General features: G+C 43.1%; 1 protein-coding gene across 1 annotated transcript; it reads left to right on the forward strand.

The window, feature by feature from the left end:
• Positions 1 to 5,902: 5,902 nt before the first annotated feature.
• Positions 5,903 to 19,968, forward strand: LOC111968537 (zinc finger MYM-type protein 4). Its single transcript, XM_023994183.2, has 26 exons — positions 5,903 to 6,323; positions 7,807 to 8,293; positions 8,604 to 8,687; positions 8,839 to 8,888; positions 9,095 to 9,259; positions 9,408 to 9,775; positions 9,954 to 10,131; positions 10,266 to 10,478; positions 10,765 to 10,912; positions 11,216 to 11,331; positions 11,629 to 11,994; positions 12,166 to 12,316; positions 12,445 to 12,605; positions 12,900 to 13,062; positions 13,194 to 13,310; positions 13,430 to 13,621; positions 13,980 to 14,125; positions 14,404 to 14,533; positions 14,796 to 14,972; positions 15,959 to 16,053; positions 16,298 to 16,454; positions 16,703 to 16,854; positions 17,145 to 17,259; positions 18,739 to 18,972; positions 19,145 to 19,268; positions 19,443 to 19,968. The coding sequence occupies exons 1-26, from the start codon at positions 6,288 to 6,290 to the stop codon at positions 19,672 to 19,674; spliced, it is 4,557 nt and encodes a 1,518-aa protein (XP_023849951.1). The 5' UTR covers positions 5,903 to 6,287; the 3' UTR covers positions 19,675 to 19,968.
• The last annotated feature ends 1,801 nt before the right edge of the window (positions 19,969 to 21,769 follow it).

Genomic DNA, 21,769 nt, shown 5'->3' on the forward strand with positions numbered 1-21,769 from the left:
TGCTGATGAAGATTATCTCATAAAACAAAATGTATAAGATCTCCTAAGCCTGTGTTTACCACAGACCTCATTGTCGATGTTTATCCAAAAGCCCTACAAAAACGACATACATTTTCCTCATAGGCTTTGTCCAATGAACAATGGAGGAGTTAGTGCCTACAAAAAGACACCATCACTATTTCTCTTTCCACAGATAGAACAATGAGACAGATATTTCACCGGATGTATAAATGTGAAGCATCCGCTTGGCATTTCCACTCACTATCAAATAAGCCAAGTGTCCGGCAGTGTGAGAAGATGGAACGAGATGGATTTTGGCCAACATTCTGCCAATTTTCTCATCGATGAAACATTTAATATTAATACAGTTTTCTGTTCCCAAAACTATGTTACGAACAGAGTGAACTAAGTTTTGTAGACTTTATCCTTTGCTAAAGTAAAAAAAAAAAAAGTGCATTGTACAAAGGCGAATTGAGTTGTTGCACATGCGCACTTCACAGAGTAGGCGTTCCCTAACGGAAATATTCAAATGTATGCTGCAATGCACCAACAGGATCTCGCTAGCTCATGCTTGGCTCTGTCCTCCTTCTTGCTTGTTCTGCCACTATGACTTCATTTGTTCCCATTTGAAACGACAGGCTGTGGTCTTCCTTGGTTTAGTTATAAAAATCTTTGGTACCACAGTATGAATAATACCCATAAAACCCAGCGGTTAAACAGTGAAATGGTTCCAATCGTTTTTTCCATCATTCAATTTGCCCAATAGCGGATTTGAGAAACACTTAAAATAAGGTGTGTTTCGTGTAGTCTTACCCTGGCGTGACTTTGCAATAACCCTATAAATCTCTAGGACAAGGTGACTTATTGGAAGCAGTCTATCACAGTGCCATCCGTTTTGTCACCAAAGCCCCATATACTACCCACCACTGCGACCTGTACGGTCTCATTGGCTGTCCATCGCTTCATACTCGTCGCCAAACCCACTGGCTCCAGGTCATCTACAAGTCTCTGCTAGGTAAAGCCCCGCCTTATCTCAGCTCACTGGTCACCATAGCAGCACGCGCTCCAGCAAGTATATCTCACTGGTCACCCCCAAAGCCAATTCTTCCTTTGGCCGCGCCTCCTTCCAGTTCTCTGCTGCCAATGACTGGAACGAACTGCAAAGAAATCACTAAAGCTGGAGACTTACCTCCCTCACTAGCTTTAAGCACCAGCTGTCAGAGCAGCTCACAGATCACTGCACCTGTACATAGCTCATCTGTAAATAGCCAATCCAATCTACCTCATCCCCATACTGTATTTATCTTTCTCCTTTGCACCCCAGTATCTCTACTTGCACATTCATCTTCTGCACATTATACCATTTCAGTGTGTAATTGCTATATTGTAATTACTTCGCCATCATGGCCTATTCATTGCCTTACCTCTCTTATCCTACCTCATTCGCAATTGCTGTATATAGATTTTTCTACTGTACTATTGATTGTAATGAAACAGCGGGGAGCAGGACTCGAAACCTCGACCTTCTAGCCCGAAGTCCGGCGCACTATCGACTGTGCCGCAAAAGCATGTTCGTGCGGCAGAGTCGATTTCCGCGCTTATAAACCCAGGGTCGTTACACTACTCCCTCCTTTCAACGAGCGCGTCCTCGCGCTAGCTTGCGACTCTACGTCTTACAGGAACGCGCTCACCGGCCAAGCACACGCACTGTCGTGGATGCAAGGTCCGATCACTTCTGACACCAATATAATGAAACAGCAGGGAGCGGGTCTCGAACCCTCGACCTTCTATCCCGAGGTCCGGCACGCTATCGACTGTGCCGCTATCGACTGTGCATGCTCGTGTGGCAGAGTCGATTTCCGCGCTTATAAACCCAGGGTCGTTACACTATGTTTGTTTATTCCATGTGGAACTCTGTTGTTGTATGTGTCGAACTGCTTTGCTTTATCTTGGCCAGGTCGCAGTTGCAAATGAGAACTTGTTCTCAACTAGCCTACCTGGTTAAATAAAGGTGAAATAAAAATAAAATAAATTATTAATATTGTTATGAACGTTCTCAAGCCGCCCTCTACTGGCGGGGCCATACTAGTGGTGATAAACCCAGTCATTCTGGTCAGAGGCTAACTACTTACACTATATTGCCTGGAAATACGATGACATTGCTAAAGTAGTCAAATATTTAGTACGAAACAACTTTGCCAGCATTATCATGTCGTCAAAGTTACTTTAGACAGATGGCAATGTTGTCATTAGCTAGAAAGTTCATCAAAAATAGTTAGCAATGCTAATGTTAGCTAGCTAAAGTCCTGTGGCCTCCCCTCAATTTTAGCTGGGTAACGTATACTGCATCTAAAGTCAATCTGGCAACAACAAAATGATGACAAAAGATCTTCCTACTAATTATTTGCCTCCTTTTGAATATCATTTTATTTCCAAACCACTTTAAAACACAAATGTCGCTCTACAAATAACACTATCCATAATTTAAACATTGATGGTGTTATTACAGATGACCAAAAATGAATCGCTAACTACTGTAGCAATTTTTACCAGAAATTGTATTGATCTACCTACTCTCAGGAATCGACAGATATGTTTTTTGACTCACTGAATAATGTTCACTCTATCAGTGACATAGAATCTAAACAGTGTGATAAACCCATCAAAGTTGAAGAGATTATCGAGTCTATCAGACATCTAAAGAACAATAAATCATCAGGTGTCTAGTTAAATAAAGGGAAAAAAATTTAAAGTATTTCTCACGGCTGTTTGTGGAAACGGACCAAGGCGCAGCGGATGTTGAGTTCCACATAATTTATTAAACGTGAAACTTAAACAAAACGAACTGTGACTACAGCGGTGCTACATACACTTACTCAAAATACAAAATTCAATATCACACAAACACAGGTGGGAACAAACACTACTTAAATATGATCTCCAATTAGAGACAACGATTACCAGCTGCCTCTAATTGGGAAGCATACAAATCACCAACATAGAAAATTAAACCTAGAACCTCACATAGAAATAATAAACTAGAACACCCCCCAGTCACGCCCTGACCTACTCCACCATAGAAAATAAAAGCTCTCTATGGTCAGGACGTGACAGTATTGATGGGATTACGGCAGAATTGTACAAGTTATTTTCTTAAAAAGAAGCTCCCTTCCTACTTGAAGTATTTTTAGAGAGTATTAAAAACAATGTTCTCCCTCTTACAATGAGTCGGGGTTAATAACATTGATACCTAAGCCTAAAAAAGAGGTGCTGCTCATCAATAACTGGCGTCCAACGCGTCTTCTTAATAATGACTATAAGATATTAGCCTTACTACTTGCAAAAATAATTAAAGAAGTCCTGGACGCAATCATTGATGAAACCCAGTCTGGCTTTATGAGGAACAGACATATTTCTAACAATATCAGACTAGTATTAGACATACTTGACTACTCAGACGTAACTGTGGATAGCTTCATATTATTTTTAGATTTTTATAAAGCATTTGACACAGTGGAACATCAGTTCCTCCTCCACTCCTTTGATAAATTTGGCTTTGGGGATTTTTCTGTAAGGCTATTAAGACTATACGAATGGTAACAGCTCTATCAAACTGAAACATGGCACCTCACCTAGATTTGAGTTGAATAGAGGAATTAGGCAAGGTTGTCCTATCTCACCGTATCTGTTTTTATTAATCACCCAATTTCTTACAAATTATTTAAATAATAGTCCTGTACAAGGTATTTCCATAGCTGGTAAAGATATTATTATGAGCCAGCTGGCTGACGATACTACACTTTTTCTGAAAGACGCTAGTCAGATTCCCATATCGATCAATGTGATAGAATCCTTTTCCAAGGCATCTGGTCAATGTCTTAACATTAATAAATGTGAACTCATGGCTGTCAACGATTGTGTGACACCCTCATATTATGATTTTCCAGTGAAAGAAGAACTTACATATTTATGCATAACCATTACTAAGGATCAGAAGTCTAGAGGCTTACTAAATTTTAACCCTCATATTAAAAAACCCCAGAAGAAGCTAAATCAATGGCTACAGAGGGACTTATCTTTATAAGGAAGAATCCTAATAACCAAGGCTGAAGGTATCTCTAGACTAACATATGCCGCTCTATCTTTATATCTTGACGGTAAAATAAGCAAAGAGATAGACCAGGTGCTTTTCAACTTTCTGTGGAGAAACCGTACCCATTACATTAGGAAAACTGTTGTAATGAACACTTATGAGTATGGTGGGCTGTATTTTCTGAACTTTACTACCTTAAATAATACTTTTAAGATCAATTGGATAAAACAATTGCTAAGAAGACACACTTCTATGTGAAACTTTATTCCTCATCATGTCTTCTCTAATTTTGGTGGCCTTAACTTCATGTTGGTTTGCAATTATAATATTGCTAATTGTGAGGCTTATATGATCGAATATATATTTCGTAACGGTTAGGTTGTTACAAATGTACTGATATAAGTGGACATGTGCAATTTCGTCAACTTTACAAAAAACTACTTTATATCGGAGTTGTGCCTGTTGTGATAGAGATAGACAGAGTACTCATCATGGATAAACCCTATTTTAGCATGGAAAGGGAGGAAATACCTAGTCAGTTGTCCAACTGAATGTATTCAACTGAAATGTGTCTTCCGCATTTAACCCAACCTCTCTGAATCAGAGGTGCGGAGACTGCCTTAATCGACATCCACATCTTCAGCGCCCGGGGAACAGTGGGTTAACTGCCTTGCTCAGGGGCAGAACGACAGATTTTTACCTTGTCAGCTCCGGGATTCAATCCACCCCCAATCCAACGCTCTTATGGATGTGGCCATTCGGGGCCTTCCCCATTTTAAAGTAGTCACTGGGTGGGGCAATCAGCCGATGAAGAAGGAGAAAATGTACTACTTTAAAATGGAGATAGACACAATGACGCTGCTCATGCTGCCACAGACGATATAATGCACAGATACAAAGTTGAGTCCTCTATATATCTCTATGGCCTGTTGGTCACGCCCCTATCTGCCATCTCATTGGCTAGAATGGTCCCACCTGATCTCTCCTCCTCCCTCCTGCTTTCCATATTTGATTACATGTTTTTCCATTGTTAGAGCAGTAACTCAAATATATTGTCAATATAATAGACAATCTTTGACAATGTCGAGTCTCCTTTACGTATTCTTCTTGACTATTTGATCTGTATGAAACGTTGAACGATGCAGTTAGAAATGAACGACATAGTACAACTGACACGCATAAACCCCGGCCCTAGTGATGGATCGTTCGCGAACGAACGTCTCTTTTTGAACGGATATTTTAGGTGAACATCGTGTCCGAATCGCATCGGCGAAAAAGCCGCTCATTTGTCTCCCTGATTTGCATAGGGCATCTACTGCTTTTTGAGCTTAAACGTTTTTCTGCAAATAAATTACAAAATCATTCTCTAAAGAGGGCGAATCCTCACTGCAGAAAGTATAAACATTGAGGAGAGCACGTCAATCTGGTCCACAATTATTTCACAATCTGACATAATGGCAGCCTCTCTTTTGGGTTTTACACTGGATTTTTGAAAAATGTTCATGGTTTTATGTCGATTTTTAAGCATTTTGAACGAAGAGCCATTTGGGAGCCAAATGAGCCGGCTCTATTACGTCAACGGAGCCAAATGAGCCGGCTCACCGAAAATACTCGGAATGCCCATCACTACCCAGACCCACTGGGTTTGCCAATCTACTGTACATTTCTATCTGCAACGTTCAAACTAGAAGGGTACCGAACTAATCCAAATATGGGCGAGAGATTAGAATTGATCTTTACTAGGAAAACGTAATGAGGTGTCAACATTGGCTATCTACCTATAGAAAAGAGAACGAATTCAGATAATATGTACAATGTGTATATACTGATTTGTTACATTTAATGTATTGCGTTACTGAATCAAATTACCCACGAACACAGACAGAGTATGCGCCTATCTATGGAACTTTACGGTACAGCCATACCAGCAGAAAGGGATAGTTCGATGTGCATGCTATTTCCCATTGAAAAGCTAGCAGCTACTTAAACACAAATTAGAATGCCACCTCAATGACAATTATTTCATACACATTCTGCAAATCATATATTTTCATGCACATCGTGAAGTCGCTTTTGCACTGTCTTTAACAATAACATTGTGTGCAGTGCATCCTAGCTAGTTATCTAGCTAGCTAACGTTAGTTGCAAAAGAAACCCACCCCCCCTTCCGAGAAGAACAGCGCGCGACCAAAACATGGCGGAGTCAGAGGAGGCTAAACAGAAATCTCAGGTGAAAATATGTTTGCAAATAATGAAGGCATTATTATCTTATTAACTAGTTACCCATCTCTTTCTGCCCAGCCTTGTTGCAGCCAGCTTCCTGGCTATCTTGCTAGATTTTCCTCAAGTACATGACTATGTAGCTTAACGTTACAGTAGTTAGAGCTAGCCAGCCATGTAGCTAGGTTAGCTATTTTAAGCTAGCTAGCTAGTAGTGTTCGTAGAATAATCAACCCTCATATCAATAAGGGGCTCCAGTGAAAATAATATATCACAGTTCTGTCAAAAGTATTATGAGTTTGCGTCCCTGTGTGAGTGTAACGGCTTATGTCATGAGGTCCGAAACGGTATGGCAGGCCAGGGTCGCTGGTTCAACCAAGGCCCATTGCGGCTGTTTGTGTAGCTACTACAGCACTGTCCAGAGGTCTGAGTCTTCATGGCACAGGCAAGAATGTGTTTGCTCTGTATGAAATATGGTTTCTGGTTCAAATCCTAACCAGACGATTCCCCCTCTATTGCTGCACTAGTACGAATAATGTCATATATTTCTACGCTGCTTAAAATGTAATTATTAACTGGGTGGTTCGAGACCTAAATGCTGATTGACTAACAGCCGTGGTAAATCAGACCGTATACCACGGGTATGACAAAACATTTCTGTTTAGTGTTATAATTACGTTGGAACCAATGTATAATAGCAATAAGGAACCTCGAGGGGGTGTGGTATATGGCCAAAATACCATGGCTAAGGGCTGTATCCAGGCACTCTGCGTTCAGTCGTGCTTAAGAACAGCCTTTAGCTGTAGTATATTGGCCATATACCACACCCCCTTGGGCCATATTGCTTGAATATATGCTATTTAGCAGAAGCTTTTATCCAAAGTGACTGTCATGCATGGATAATTTTTTCCCTTATGGGTGGTCCCAGGAATCGAACATGCTATCCTGGTGTTGCAAGCGCCATGCTCTACCAACTGGGCTAGAGAAGACCACACTTTTTATTTGTATTTTTTTATACCCTATTTTCTCCCCAATTTCGTGGTATCCAATTGGTAGTTAGTCTTGTCCCATCGCTGCAACTCCCGTACGGACTCGGGAGAGGCGAAGGTTGAGAGCCGTGCGTCCTCCGAAACACAACCCAGCCAAGCCGCACTGCGTCTTGACACAACGCCCCTTAACTTTGAAAGCCGGCCGCACCAATGTGTCGGAGGAAACACAGTACACCTGGGGAGCGTGCATTGCGCCCGGCCCGCCACAGGAGTCGCTATTGCGCGATGGGACAAGAACATCCCTGCCGGCCAAACCCTCCCCTAACACCTGGCGACGCTAGGCCAATTGTGCGCCGCCCCATGGGTCTCCTGGTCGTGGCCGGCTATGACAGAGCCTGGACTTGAACCAGGATCTCTAGTGGCACAGCTAGCATTACCTTAGACCACTGCGCCTCTCAGGAGGCCCCAAGACCACATTTTTTAACCAGTTGTCTCCTCCCACAGCATGAACTCCGGCTATCCAAGGCTTTTGATGAGGCGGTGAAGCTCTCAGCCCCCACGGCTGGTGAGTCCCAGCGACAACACACTCCCCTGTCAACAAGATCTCTTTGGAGCAGCATCTCAACCGGACCAGTCTTTGGAGCACCAGAACCAGTCGGACGGCCTGACGTCGACCATGATTTTAGCAGTGACGATGAGGGGAATGTATTCCCTCACATCTCTCATCCTACCAGTACCACCTTCTCCCTGGCTGGTCTGGGGGTGGGCCAGCCAGAGGATGAGCTGGATGGGGTTCCTGTGTTTGGGGCAGATGAGGAGGAGGAGTGGGACATAGCCCTGCCCAAGGTGGCACTGGGTGATGTAGAGTCTGACAGAGAGTCAGGCGGACGGCCGGCTGGATCGCCTGACACACGACGTGCAGAGACTCAGGATGATCAAAATTCCACTGACAGATTCCTTGATGCAGTCTCACTTTCCAATATTAGAACAGGTTAGAATGAAAACATGATGCCTAGTCTGAGTTTGCCTGTGACGTTACTCCTCATGCATTTCTTACTTCTTATCACCAAGATAACTATTTCTTACTTACGTTTCTTACTACTTAAAGGAAAATTCCACTCAAAAACGTGGTATTTGTTTCATTAATCCACTGTTGATACATTCCCAGAATGTTTTATGCAAACTGTATCAACAGTGGACTAATGAAACAAATAACAAAAATATAGTTTTTTTTGTGGCATTTCCCTTGAACTTAGGCCTACTTCTTGTGCATTGCTTAACAACAGTCATTCTTTTGGCAGCTTCTGAGGTGGCTAGTCAAATGCAAGGAGAAAGCCATCTTTCAACTAACCTATCTCAGTCCCCTTCACCAGATAACAGCTTGGGTAAGACTGCAAGCAAACTTGTCCTGCTAGTTATAACTATAGTTTCAATAAAGAACATGATATGGGACATTTTTACACTTCATGCACATGGTATGCACATTATTAGAGCTGTGATGATTCCATTAAATGGCCTTTTCTCCATTTCTGTCAGATGGAGTAAGACAGAATCGGTCTATTGCTGGGGGATCCAGCCGTCAAGAGGTCTGTATAGTGTATGACTTTAGTATACCGGTAGTGTATGACTTTAGTATACCGGTAGTGTAAGTGGAGAGGGGCAGCAAGAAAGAACTGGCAGAGAGCGCGAGAGATTTCAGGATAATTCCCTTTTGCGGAATGCTGTTATGAACATTATTTATTTTTTGTGTCGCCTTCATTCATCTATTTCGTTCCTTTGCCCTGACCTCCAGAGGTCAGAGAGTGTGTTCCAGAACCCAGTGGTAGGGAACAGAGAACAGCCACCCATCTCTCCCCTCATGAACATCAAGGATGAGCCTATAGATGAAGGATATGACTGCGCCCTTCTACCCTCAACACGGAGTATCAAGGAGGAGCTGGACAACACAGCTCCTGAGGTCAGCAAAGGCTCCCATGCCCTGCCTTAATGTCCCCTTTTACAACATATGGATATGATGATTCTGTTATGCTATATTATTGCTGCTATATTATTATTATTATTATTATCATTATTAATTCTTTGTTCTTATTTGTTGTATGTTACAGGAGGTGCTGAGGATCAGTTCTGTTTTTTCTGTTGGTGGAGGAAATGCGTATGGCTCGCCCACTGCTGCTCCCCAGACCCCCACCTCCATATTTGGACCAGGAAGAAGTCTAGTTCCACAGGGGCCAACGATAACCCTCAGGAGCCTGGCTCCAGTGCCCCAGCCACCCCCTCCCCAGCCCCAGCCCCCTAGTGGCTCCAACCCAGCAAACGCAGTGCGTGTGTCCTGCTCAGGCTGCTCTAAGATCCTGCTGCGCGGTCAGACTGCCTTCCAACGGAAAGGATCCACCCAGCTCTTCTGCTCCACTGTCTGCCTCACTGGGTTCACCCTGCCTCCCATCAAACTGAGAACCTGCTACCAGTGCCTAAAGTGAGTCACTCGGCTACTGACTCACCTCAAATTCAATTTTCAATCGTTCTGCTATCATCCGATTCCCGGAGTTACTGTGGGGGTGCACCAAATAACTTCCCCCGTTGCTCATAGCTGTATTGATGTTTATAACTATTTAATCTGTCTATAACTCGTTTATAACATTTCATTTCTTCAGGGAGATCGAGGACCCCAAGGATGTAATCAGTGTGATTACAGACAATAACCTGAAGGATTTCTGTAGCCAGTTCTGCCTCTCTGTGTTCAACCGCAAGAGGAAACCAGGGACTATTTCCATGCCTTCTTTCCAAGAGCCCACCGCCCCGATGTGCAGTATGTGCAAGAAGAGCGACACGGTAAGGGAGAAAACAGACAACCACTGGTTTGACTAGTTCACTCTCATTTCTAAGTCAACCTCAGGTGAAGTTACATGAGGAAATGTTTGATTTGACTTGATCATCCTGCCTGATTTGATAACCCCCCATCTCAGATTCAGCACGAAGTGACTCACCAGGGCTCCTTGCACAAACTGTGTAGCGATGAGTGTTTCATGCGCTTCCGCTCCTCCCACAACCTGGTCATAAATGTGTGTGAGAGCTGTGGCGAGTACTGCGCCAGTACTGACAGGAACTGCCGGTCGCTCCGAGTAGAGGGCGTCACCATGAAGTTCTGCAGTCTAACCTGCATTAGCACTTTTAAACGGGTACGTATGCACAGTCAGGTAGTACACACACAGACAGTCCTCCATAGAAACTGGAGTCCACTTTTAAAAACGGTCTGGCCTTGATGGTCATATGTACTCTTAACTTCTATCAGGTATATTCAGTGGAGGATGGGCCTCCCCTCCGAGTCTTGTTTCTCTCAATGAGTTTCTATGAATACATTATTGATATTATACACATTTGTCTCACTGAGTCCCCCTGTGCCACCTCCGCCATCATCAAATCTCTTCTTCTTATCAACTCTTTCCCATTGTTCCTGTATGATAGACGACCACCAAGGTGATGCCGTGCGGTCACTGTCGTAATCTGAGACTCATGTCTGACATGGTGGAGAGCACCGATATGGATGGCAAGGTGGAGCTCTTCTGCAATTCCATCTGTGTCAATAACAGCCGGCCACAGAACGACCTGTCAGGTAGCATTGACTTTACCATTGTATAAGCGGAAGTCTACAAATGTGTTTTCATTGATCAATATTGTAGGCCATATGTTGTCTGAAATATGTTTTTGACTGGTATAATTTTTTCTGGGATGCATCTGCATGTCGATTTAGTCCAATAATTATTACTCAGAGAGTGGAAAAAACCCTGCAGTGGATTCGGTCGGGATTTATTTTCCGCTAGCCAGCAAACAATTTCGTGTTTCAACCAATATTTTGCCATGAAATTGGTTTAACATTTTTATTTGCAGTGGTATTTAAAAAAGTTGTCACACACAGGAACGGCGTTCCCTTGTACCTACTGCAAAGTGAAGGCTGTCTCTCAGTACCACCTGGCCATGGTAGACGGCAGCATCCGCAACTTCTGCTCTTACACCTGCGTCAAGACTTTCCGGGTATTCGTTGATTAATTGGCTAAATGGATCAAAACAGACTGTATGTTACGTATGATCTGTGCTTTCTGTGTGTGCATATTAGAGACTGTTCATTCTCAGTTAGGTAAATTTGAGAGGGATTTTGTGTTTTTCAGCATGCATTTAGGTTCAGGTTTATTTGACAATTGTACCAAACATAAAAAACGCAATGCATACAATACAGGTCAAATTGAAAAGATAGCAATCAGCCTATATATAATGGATTGTACAGAATACATCATGTTTTTGAATGTGTTCTCCTTTGATGTAATGTGGTAGGAGGCTGAAGGCAGCCAGCTTCCCCCCCAACTGGGCCAGATGAACGGCTCCTCATCCACTGCTCCTCCCATGGTGTCTCCGTACCTCCACACCCCTCCAGCACCACCCCAGGGCTACTCCCATCCTTACCCCCCGTCCTGGGTCCACACCACTGGCCGCCCGTACCCACCAACCCAGACCTCTGCTGCACCTCTATCCTATCGAGCCGCCCCAGGCTTGGCTAGGGCCTACGGGGTGGGGCAGCATCAACCAGCGCCGCCCATGGCACCCTCCTCCTTTACCTCCGCCCCCAGTGGACCTGTGAAACTCTCCTGCCATCAGTGTCCTCAGCAGTTCCGCTGGAAACCTGAGCTCTATGAGTACAATGTAAGTACCTCTCTCTTGATCCTGTACCTTGTTTATTACATTTGAGGTGTTCTGGGAATGGTCGTTTTGTGATAGGTATTGTAGTTTTGTCTAATAATGCTTTTGCGATGGGAGTTGTAGTTTTATCTCTAATGCTGTTTGTCCTCCTGGGCTTGTGTTGTGTTCTTTCAGGGTCGCACCATGCAGTTCTGTTGTAAACTGTGCTGTGTTGAGTTTAAGAAACGGAGTAATATCAAAGTGAGGTGTGAATACTGCAAACTGGAGAAGGTGGTCAAAGAAGTCATCAGATATGACCTCATCGACCGGCCCTTCTGCAGTGAGAGTGAGTACCAAAGACCCTTTCTCCTAGTCCTTTTTGACAATTTATGCCATAAATATAACAATGATGTAATAATTTGTTTTGAGTATAATATTGTACATTAACCTGTCTGTGTGTGGGTGTTGTAACAGGCTGTAAGCTGCTCTTCAAGCACGACATGAAGGGGCCATGGCGGACGTGTGCCTATTGTGCCGACATCAGCCCCAAGATGATCCACAACCACTTTGGTGGCAGGATGCAAGAGTTCTGCAGGGACGCGTGCATGTCCAACTACACTGTTCTCTTCTATGAGGTCAGAGCCAGAATAATCTTTATGCATGTTGACCTCTGGGGCTGTATGTAGCAAGCATCTGAGTAGGAGTGCTGATTTGGGATAAATTTTGCATTAAGACGACAATGAATAAGACTGCAGGGACCTGATTCCAGATTAGGACTCCTACTCTGAGTCGCTTTATGAATACATGCCCTGATCTCTCACTCTTGATTTGATTACCTTACAACCACTTCCTGGGACATATATATGTAGTTCACAAATGGCTGAAGCCCTTTGAATTGCTGAACTGTTTGTTGTCCTTCCCCTACCCAGATGGCTAAGTGTGAGTGCTGCAGACGTCAAGGGAAGATGAGAGAGCAACTGAAGTGTTTTGGGGCAATTAGGCACTTCTGTAACCTGGAGTGTGTTATTCAGTACTGCTATCAGACCTTCCAGCTGCACCCCCGGACTAGCAACGGCACCACTACTACACAGGGTACTACTAAATTATATACACGTTTCTCTTGAAAACGACTACCTGGTTGGATGACCTATCGCTGCATTTCAGTTTAATGACTGCCTTAGGCCTACTACTCAACATGTCTCCCCTTCTTTCTCCCCCTGTAGCTCCGTCCCAACCTCTGTTCTCCCTCTCCAAGCCAGCTCCTGTCATTGCTGATGTTGTCTCGTTGGCCACCTCTCCTGCTGGCCAGCCCCATGCTACGGCTGCCACTGCCCTGACAGGTAGCTAGTACACTCATTGAGAACACTGGCTAACACCGAGCACGGTTAAGACATTTGTGAAGAAGTGGTCGACTAATTTAAGCTTTTGTAGTTCAGACTGTTTTTTGTTTTGCTTATAGGTGCTCTTCCGACGTCTAACTCTCACGGCAAGAGCCTTGGCGATGCCAGCACCCAGACGGATGCCATGAGGATCTCAGCCCGCCGTCGGATCATGAAGAACAAGGCCATCATCTGTAAACCCCTCATGCTGGACCAGGAAACCAGCTGCCCGATTCAGATGCAGACAGCAGAGAAACCAATGGCACCCATGGGTAAAACAACAAACTGACATTCAAAACATCAGAAATGCTAACCTAGTCGCTGATGCCAACTCAGCGATTTCTATATCTCGATTCTTTAAATTATTTTTATATTTTTGGAACAAACTAGCTACTTTTTAAGATGTCCCGTCCATAAAGGTATTATTAATAACTTAATTATATTTCAATGGCCCCACCCTTCCACTGAATTTGTAAATCAGACCTTCCACTACATGTTCATAGTACGACCACTTGGTTTAAAGGGTTAGTAAGGATCTCTGATTGTAGGCCGTCATTGTAAATAAGAATTTGTTCTTAACTGACTTTAAATAAAGGTTAAATAATAGTCTCTCTCTCGTTGTTGTTGTAGGGTTCACAGAGACTGGGTTCACGTACACAGAGAACGGGGAGAAAGTACGGGTGGTTGTGATGCCCGTTCCTGTGCCAGTCTTCATCCCAGTGCCCATGAACCTGTACACCCAGTACACTCCTGTGCCCATGGGTATCCCCGTGCCTGTACGTTTGCTCTGCGTCCTCTTCTCATGCCTACATCCATTTTCTCTTTAAATGCCTTTAATAGATACTTTATTTACCACTTTTCAAAGGGAATTACCAGGAAGTACCCATCCCTGGTGGCCTAAACACTCACATGCCCCCCCACACACCCTCGTGTTTTGGATTGTTATTCTTCTGAGGACCCTACTAATACCCCCACCATGTTTCATTGTGTGTTCTTTTAATGGTTGGTTAACTTGGCTGGTTAAACCATGTTTTGTTCTCTGCCCTCTGTCCAGGTGCCAGTGCCCATGGTAATACCCCCCTCATTAAGCCGTTCAGAGCTCAAGGACAAGAAAGATGGTGTCGCATCTCAAACCATGGCCGAGCAGGAGGAAGAGGAGAAAGACAAACCTGTCTCCCATGGAGGTGAAGAGAAACGTTTGTACTCTGAGCTGCGGCTGTGTATGTATGAGAACGTGACTGTCTAACTTTGTTGCTTGGCACATCAGCTGACTGCTGCTTTCTTGAACGGGTCTCTCTTGCATTTATCTCAATATTTAGACTAACCTGTATTAATAGATAAACACTCTTTTAGAAAAGCAAACTTTTAAATGAAAATCACTCTGGTGGAGGATCTTACTGAAGGGATAGATAACATGGTGTCTGTCTGTGTGGTGTTTATCCACAGACCAAGGCAGCGCCTACAGTGGAGACCTGGAGTCTGAGGCTGTGTCCACCCCCCACAGCTGGGGTGGAGAGGATGAGTCCACATCCAACCCCCAGAGAGGGGCAGAGGGTCCTGTCGAGCCCCCCAGCACAACATCCTCCCCCAGCATGTTGGACCTAGAGGCTGACTACCCCCCTGGTGAGAAAGGCTCTGAGAATAACAACATAGCTACATTTATGTTCCAAAGTTTTTTATTAGGTGAAAAATATTTATTCATCCTTTATTTATCCAGTTAAGAATAAATTATAGTTGCACTAGCTAGGTTTCCATTCAATTTGCGACAGATTTTCATGCGAATATTCTAGAAACTGCTTATAGAAAATATGCACATTTTCCCACCAGTTGTATGTTTCTACCAAGTTTACTTGTTGTGGAAACAATTAGTGCATGATGACGTAGTACACACACAATGTATTTTTCGCTTAAGTTTTCATGCACCGAATAAAAATCAAAAGTTTGTGTTTTCATCCCATTTTCAACTCTACCGATAGTTTTGTCACAAGTTGTTGCGTTAAATAGCAAATATGTCTACTCTGGTCTTGGCACCTGCTCTCTAGCTAACATCTCTCAGATACAGTGCGGGTAGGCAGTGCGGGTTGTCTAGTCTACATGAGATTATTATGGATAAACTGCAGTCAAGCATCGATCATCATGTCACCAGAATATAACCCTCAATATATATTGGAAAGCGGCGTCAACCTCATCACCGTGTACGTTCACCACCCTGTGAAGTTCATCATAACTTATTTCATCTATAGCCTAACTGCATGGTTTCCCGAGTCGTAGTGGGAGGACTCCACACCATATCATGGGCGTGACTCCCAAGTTTACTTCGATATGATGGTTATTTTATCAATATTTGCGCATAATGGCGTTTCCACCAACATTCCCCGGCAATTAATTTAACAGACACAAAAAGATCCCACCGTGTCGAACGAACAAATTATGTCGCCATTTGTAAAATTACCCCGACACTTCCTGTTTCCATCACAGCTGTCGTGATTTATTTTTATACGATACTCGCATAAAAATTGTAGATGGAAACGTGGTTAATGATGAACTTGCCAATTCCCACAGATCACATTTGTATCCCCTGTGTAACTGTGTATTCAATGCTGTTTCAGAGTCGTTTGATCGTGCTGCAGTGAAGGTACAGAGGCTGACTGTACAGGCCACAAGACACAAGAGACCCAAAGATGGCTTCCCTCCCAGAAAACGGGTATGTCTATACTGTAGTGTGCGTCCCAAACGGTACCCTATTTATTTTATAGTGGGGTTACTGGTCTAACGCTATAGGTAACATAACTAGTTAGGTCACATCAGCACCATTATTACTATTGCCTGCAATAGGATTTCATTATTAGATAATGATATCAGAGATATTATACAGTAAAAGCAAGTCGTTTCTCCTTCCACTACGTTGTTGGTCCAAACCTTTTTCCCTTTCCCTTTCTGTATTGCAGAGTCGTAAGCAAAGTGGGACTATGGACATGGTGGAGCAAACTGTTTCACTCCCTCCTGCCAGATCAAAACTCCACCACGAGTACGGGGTGAAAGCCTGGAAGAATTGGGTCCTGCAGAGGAACAAGCGGTTTGACTGTGAATTTGCCAAAGATCCCTGTGAGTCAATTCTAACTGCACATGCAATTTTTAGGTCTTTGCTTGTCATGTAGATTGATTGATTTGAATTGATTTGTTAATTAAAGTGCCTTGCAACATCTCAGATGCCATGCCCAGATGAGTTTAAAATATGCTAGCGGTATTTATGTATAGTACCTCTGGTGTTCAGTGGCCATCTTTCTCGCTATGGCAGCTAAATCCATGGTTCTCTCATCTGGTTTTCTGTGCCCTTGTCTCTCCTACGGCAGCTAAGTCCATGGTTTTGAAGGAGGACGTGTTGCAGTGTAACTCCTCTGAGCTTAGTTATGGCCTCTGTCGCTTCATCAGTGAGGTCCGTCGCCCCAACGGTCAGGCCTACCCTGCTGACAGCATCTTCTACCTCTGTCTGGGCATACAGCAGGTATTGAACCTCCATGTTTATCTTATTCCGTACTATGTTATTCACTGTGGTACCACCTTTTCTGTCTGTCAGTGGCCATACTTAAAATACGGTTCAGTCTAAAGCCCCAGTTATACTGATGTGATGGCAGCTAATACTGTTTGCAGACTATTACCATCAATATTATCTGGACTTTTCCTATAGCAACTTCCCCAGGGGCAGCAACATCAAATTGTACTTGCCCCTCTGCCAAATATGATATACAGTGCCTAATGCCTCTCTCCCTCACCATCTCTCATTTGGCTCACCAGTATCTATTTGAGAATGGAAGGATAGAGAATATCTTCACTGATGTGCTCTACCACAAGTTCACCATGGAGATTACTATGATGCTACATTTCTGGAGACCTACCCTGCTGCCTAGCGGTAAGAATATTTCTAGTCTTCTATAAGTTTCTTCTTCTACGCCTGTCGTATCCCTTTAAAACTTCTTAGGAATAGGCGTCCCGTCAACGTGGCAGTTGTAAATCATGCAGCGCCATGTGTCACGATCGCAGATTTTAGAGAAACAACAAATGTCGGTACATATAAGTGTCTTATATCGGCTGAAAGCTTAAATTCTTGTTAATATAACTGCACTGTCCAATTTACAGTAGATATTACTGCGAAAAAATGCCATGCTATTGTTTGAGGAGAGCTCCTAACAACTAAACACTTTTTTCACCGCGAAAGGTTTGATAAATTCACCTCTGAAGGTGAAATGTGTACTTACATTCTGAAATCTTGCTCTGATTTGTCATCCAAAGAGTCCCAGAGATAACATGAAGTGTCGTTTTGTTTGATGAAATCCTTTTTAAAATCCTAAAAAGGTCCATATAGCACGCACGATCGATTTTGTATTTCCACTTGTTCAATTTGCATAGAAAGGAATTTTGTGAAAATCTAACCCTAAACGTTGTTTCAACCAGCCAAATCACGTTCGTATTTATTCCTCAGATTCTAGAACGTAACCAGACTTCACTATATCATTAGGAGTGTAGTATATCCTTTAGGACACCAGATTTGGTCAGAGAGCGACGCCTTCATGGCGCGCTGATGACGTGGGCGGTCTTCACTTGATTGACTGTAACTTTGTCAAATAAGTACCAATCGGGGTCAAACAAAGCTAGCTAGATAGCCAATAAGCTGGACGGAAACCCTGTATCTGGCGCAAAATGTTGCTGTTAACCTTAACCTAAGCCTTTTCCTTTTGGACAAAAATACAAGAATATGGAGTGTTATGAAAACTGGGTGTTTTGCAAATGTTGAACTTATAATATGGCTACTAATACTAGAAAAGCTAAATCAAAGTCCAAGTATACAGATTTGACAATACTCTTGCAGAAAAATGTCATGTAAATGTCTCCTTCACGATTTGCCCAAATGTACCTGGGTGACTTCACACTAAATGTCATGTAGTTTGCTCATACTTCAAGTTATCCGTCTGAAACTTTGCACATACACTACTGCTATCTTGTGAACACCATTGGAATTACAACCAGAGTGATGGCTAGATTTGGGACCTTTCTGTTGCATTTCAAAGATGGTGGTAGGGGGGGAAAAACTGTTGTTTTTTTCTTTGTATTTTCTTCTACCAGATCTATTATGTTATTCTCCTACATTCAATTCACATTTCCACAAACTTCAAAGTGTTTCATTTCAAATGGTACAAAGAATATGCATATCCTTGCTATAGGCAGTTAGATTTGGGTATGTCATTTTAGGTGAAAATTGGGGGGGAAAGGGGGCCATCCCTACGTTTCTTTTTATACGGCTGTCGTATCCCTTTAATATCGCTGGGACATTTGAAATGCATAAAAAATGATGACCCATACCTCTGACCCTCCCTCCACTGTCTGTCTCTAGGCTACCTGCATTCCCGTGTGGAGGAGGAATACCTGTGGGACTGTAAGCAGCTGGGGGCCCACTCCCCCTTCGTGCTGCTCAACACCTTGCTCTTCTTTGGAACCAAGCTGTTCCAGTTCAAGACCCAGAGCCAACACAGACGTTTGTCCTTCGCCAACTTCACCCACTGTACCAGGGTCACTAAGAACGGCAAGAGCGCCTTCCTGAGGTTTAGGCCTTGTCAGGACACCGCCGGTGAGTTCCAACCTCAATGGTGTTGAAGGCTATCACATTATATTATACTTTATTTATCCCATTAGTAGCAATTAAGAAATGCATTGCCATATCCCAAGCAATAACATCCTCCACAAGCTCCATAATGCGCTAGGTTGTAGGTTGATTTGTTTCTCTTTGTATGTGTATCCAGAGCTGCTAGCTTTGCCTGCCAAGAGGAAGCTGGATGAACAGGATGGTGACATGGAGATGCCTGAGAACACTGAGAACCCACTACGCTGCCCTGTCAGACTCTACGAGTTCTACATCTCCAAATGGTGAGATTACATAAAACATGTTTATTCCTGTTATATTTCACTCTGTTACTGTACATATGACTTGTTTTAGATATTGACAACATTTTAATGCCTCAATGTTTTGCAGTCTAAAAAGAGAATGTTTCTGTAATGGCTGCCTATCGATTCATTATATAATCCTCTTTTTTTCTCCAGCTCAGAGTCTGTGAAGAATAGGCCAGGCCTGTTCTACTTGCAGCCAGAGCTTTCATGCCTCTCCAACAGCTCGCTGTGGTACTCTGGCCAGCAACTAGAAGGCGCTGCACTGGAGAGCATGCTAACACGCATCCTGGCTGTACGGGAGGTCCATCTGGATGAGCCTCCACTGCATCATCACTCTACTGAAGATTCATCAGCCTCCACAGACGACAACGATGATAGCTCGTAGTGGATATAACAGACTCATGGAATGGCACCCTATTCCCTATATAGTGCAGTGCACTACTTTTGAACAGGGCCCATAGGGCTTTGGTCAAAAGTAGTGCACTATATAGGGGATAGGGTGCCATTTCAGACCAACATGGACGTGTTGCAAAAACATCCACAATCATGTAAAGACACTACGATAAGATACTTTTCTGACACTTCATTTAGTCTTTCATAATGTCTTTGTTTCTAGATTCTAGTTTTAGAGGATGAATGGAATCATTGTTAACGAAACATAAAAATACTGTTAATGTTACATTAGTGTCCGTTTGTTTTTCTACGTTGTTGCTATAGCTATACTAATCTGCCTTTTATTCTAAGGGCCCACACAACTAATTCCATAGTCTCGATCATCCACACTACCAACTAAACCAAGGTGATCGTGTAATATTGTACATCGTTTTTTTTTTGTATGGATCCCTCTGTTATGGACTTGAATAAGCAACATGATTATGCAAAGGACACTTCTGTCTGCTCTGCTGTTTGTTCTCTGAAGGGATAAAAAAAAAAAAAACTCTGACTCTGAGAATAAAACTCAGAAACCGATTGAAAATGTTCCTTCACTGTGAAAGTCATCAGCATTTAGATTTGAATAATGATATGGTAAATTGCACCTGGTCCTGTATGCAAAATGAGTGGAGCTGAAGAGTCGCTTTCATCTGCCTCAGTGTATGATTTACTGACTGATGGTTCAAGGTGGGGTTATGTATCTGTGTTGTGATGCTCCTGCTTTAGCAGTGCAGAGTCATGTTGTAGTACAGTACATGATGTATTGATGAACAAATAGAAAAGATAGTCAGACCATGTTCTCGTTGCATGTGTGAAAGGGCATGAGTGGGAGGAAAGGGGACTGTACTGAGAGAAGTGGTACTGAGGGATTGAGTGTTGAGCGAAGAAGAGTTTGTGTGGGAGAGGAGGCAGATGGATAAAAGATCAAACTGCAGGCTGAGTTTTTATCCTCCTGCATCTCTCAGCCAAGCACATTGAAACTGGTTGTATAACGACGTGTTTTGTTTTCTATACCATTTTCTGATTTGTTTCAAATTATGTAATTTCAAGGATATCATTGTCACATAAGATGAAGATCGCAAAGCTGTGACTGTCCTTTTCACCTCTTTAGAAACGTCTGATTTTCCCCTGCTGATTTATGTCTGGAGAGGAAATCAAAGCCCATGGTGGTCAAACCTAAATGGAGAGAATAGGGGACAGAGAGAAGAGGCAAAGTTAGTCTTTAACAGCTCCAAACCTCTTAAGCCCTGAAGCAGCCTTAGAAACATGGGGGAGGGGAATCTGTGTGTGAGAGATGGAGAGCGTGAGAGAGAGGAGGGGGGCGGTTTGCGTTGGTGTTGAAATATTTGTCAAATAATCAGTGCCTGTGAGCAGACAAGGATGATTTACATGGTTTCCTAAACCTGAATTTCTTCATTTCAGAAATGCTTTATTCAGGAGCGCAAGCAAGAAAGGGGATGTATTGATCAGCTGCTATGGCAATAACAAGTGTTTGGCATCTGAGTTCTTTATTGATGGGCACAATGGAAGTAGATGACAGCAGAGACAAGTATGAGGAGAAACCAATGCAGAGATAGACGAGAAATGCTTTGGGGGTTCTGAATGGACCAGCACAGAGAGAGCAGTGAGTTACCCGGCATCATGTTGTTGAAGTCGTGTTATTTTTTGAAGCTGCAACTATTAAATTCCTCTGTTTTTGTGTAGTTGGCTGCAGTCAGAGGAAGCGAGCAAAATTGTTCTTTAATATTCCTGTATGTATGACTAAAAATAAATTCCCAAGCTCCTCTACTGTTATTATTGAGAGGAGACTGTGTTGACAGATTTTACAGATGGCACTCCTCAATCTGAATATTTCTCATATTTACAGTTGACTATTGCATGATCAAAAGGAATGAGCTGACGTACATCTTAGACATTTTAAGTTGTCTCCCTGCACCTCTCGTGTATCTAGTATATTTTAATTACGATCTCTTTTTGGACTATTAAGAAAAAAAACTAGATTTTTGCTGGTAGTGGAAAGAACACTATGGGGAAGCCTCTTAGTCGAC

Source organism: Salvelinus sp. IW2-2015, linkage group LG9 (assembly GCF_002910315.2).
Source record: "Salvelinus sp. IW2-2015 linkage group LG9, ASM291031v2, whole genome shotgun sequence".
Lineage (NCBI taxonomy): Eukaryota > Metazoa > Chordata > Actinopteri > Salmoniformes > Salmonidae > Salvelinus > Salvelinus sp. IW2-2015.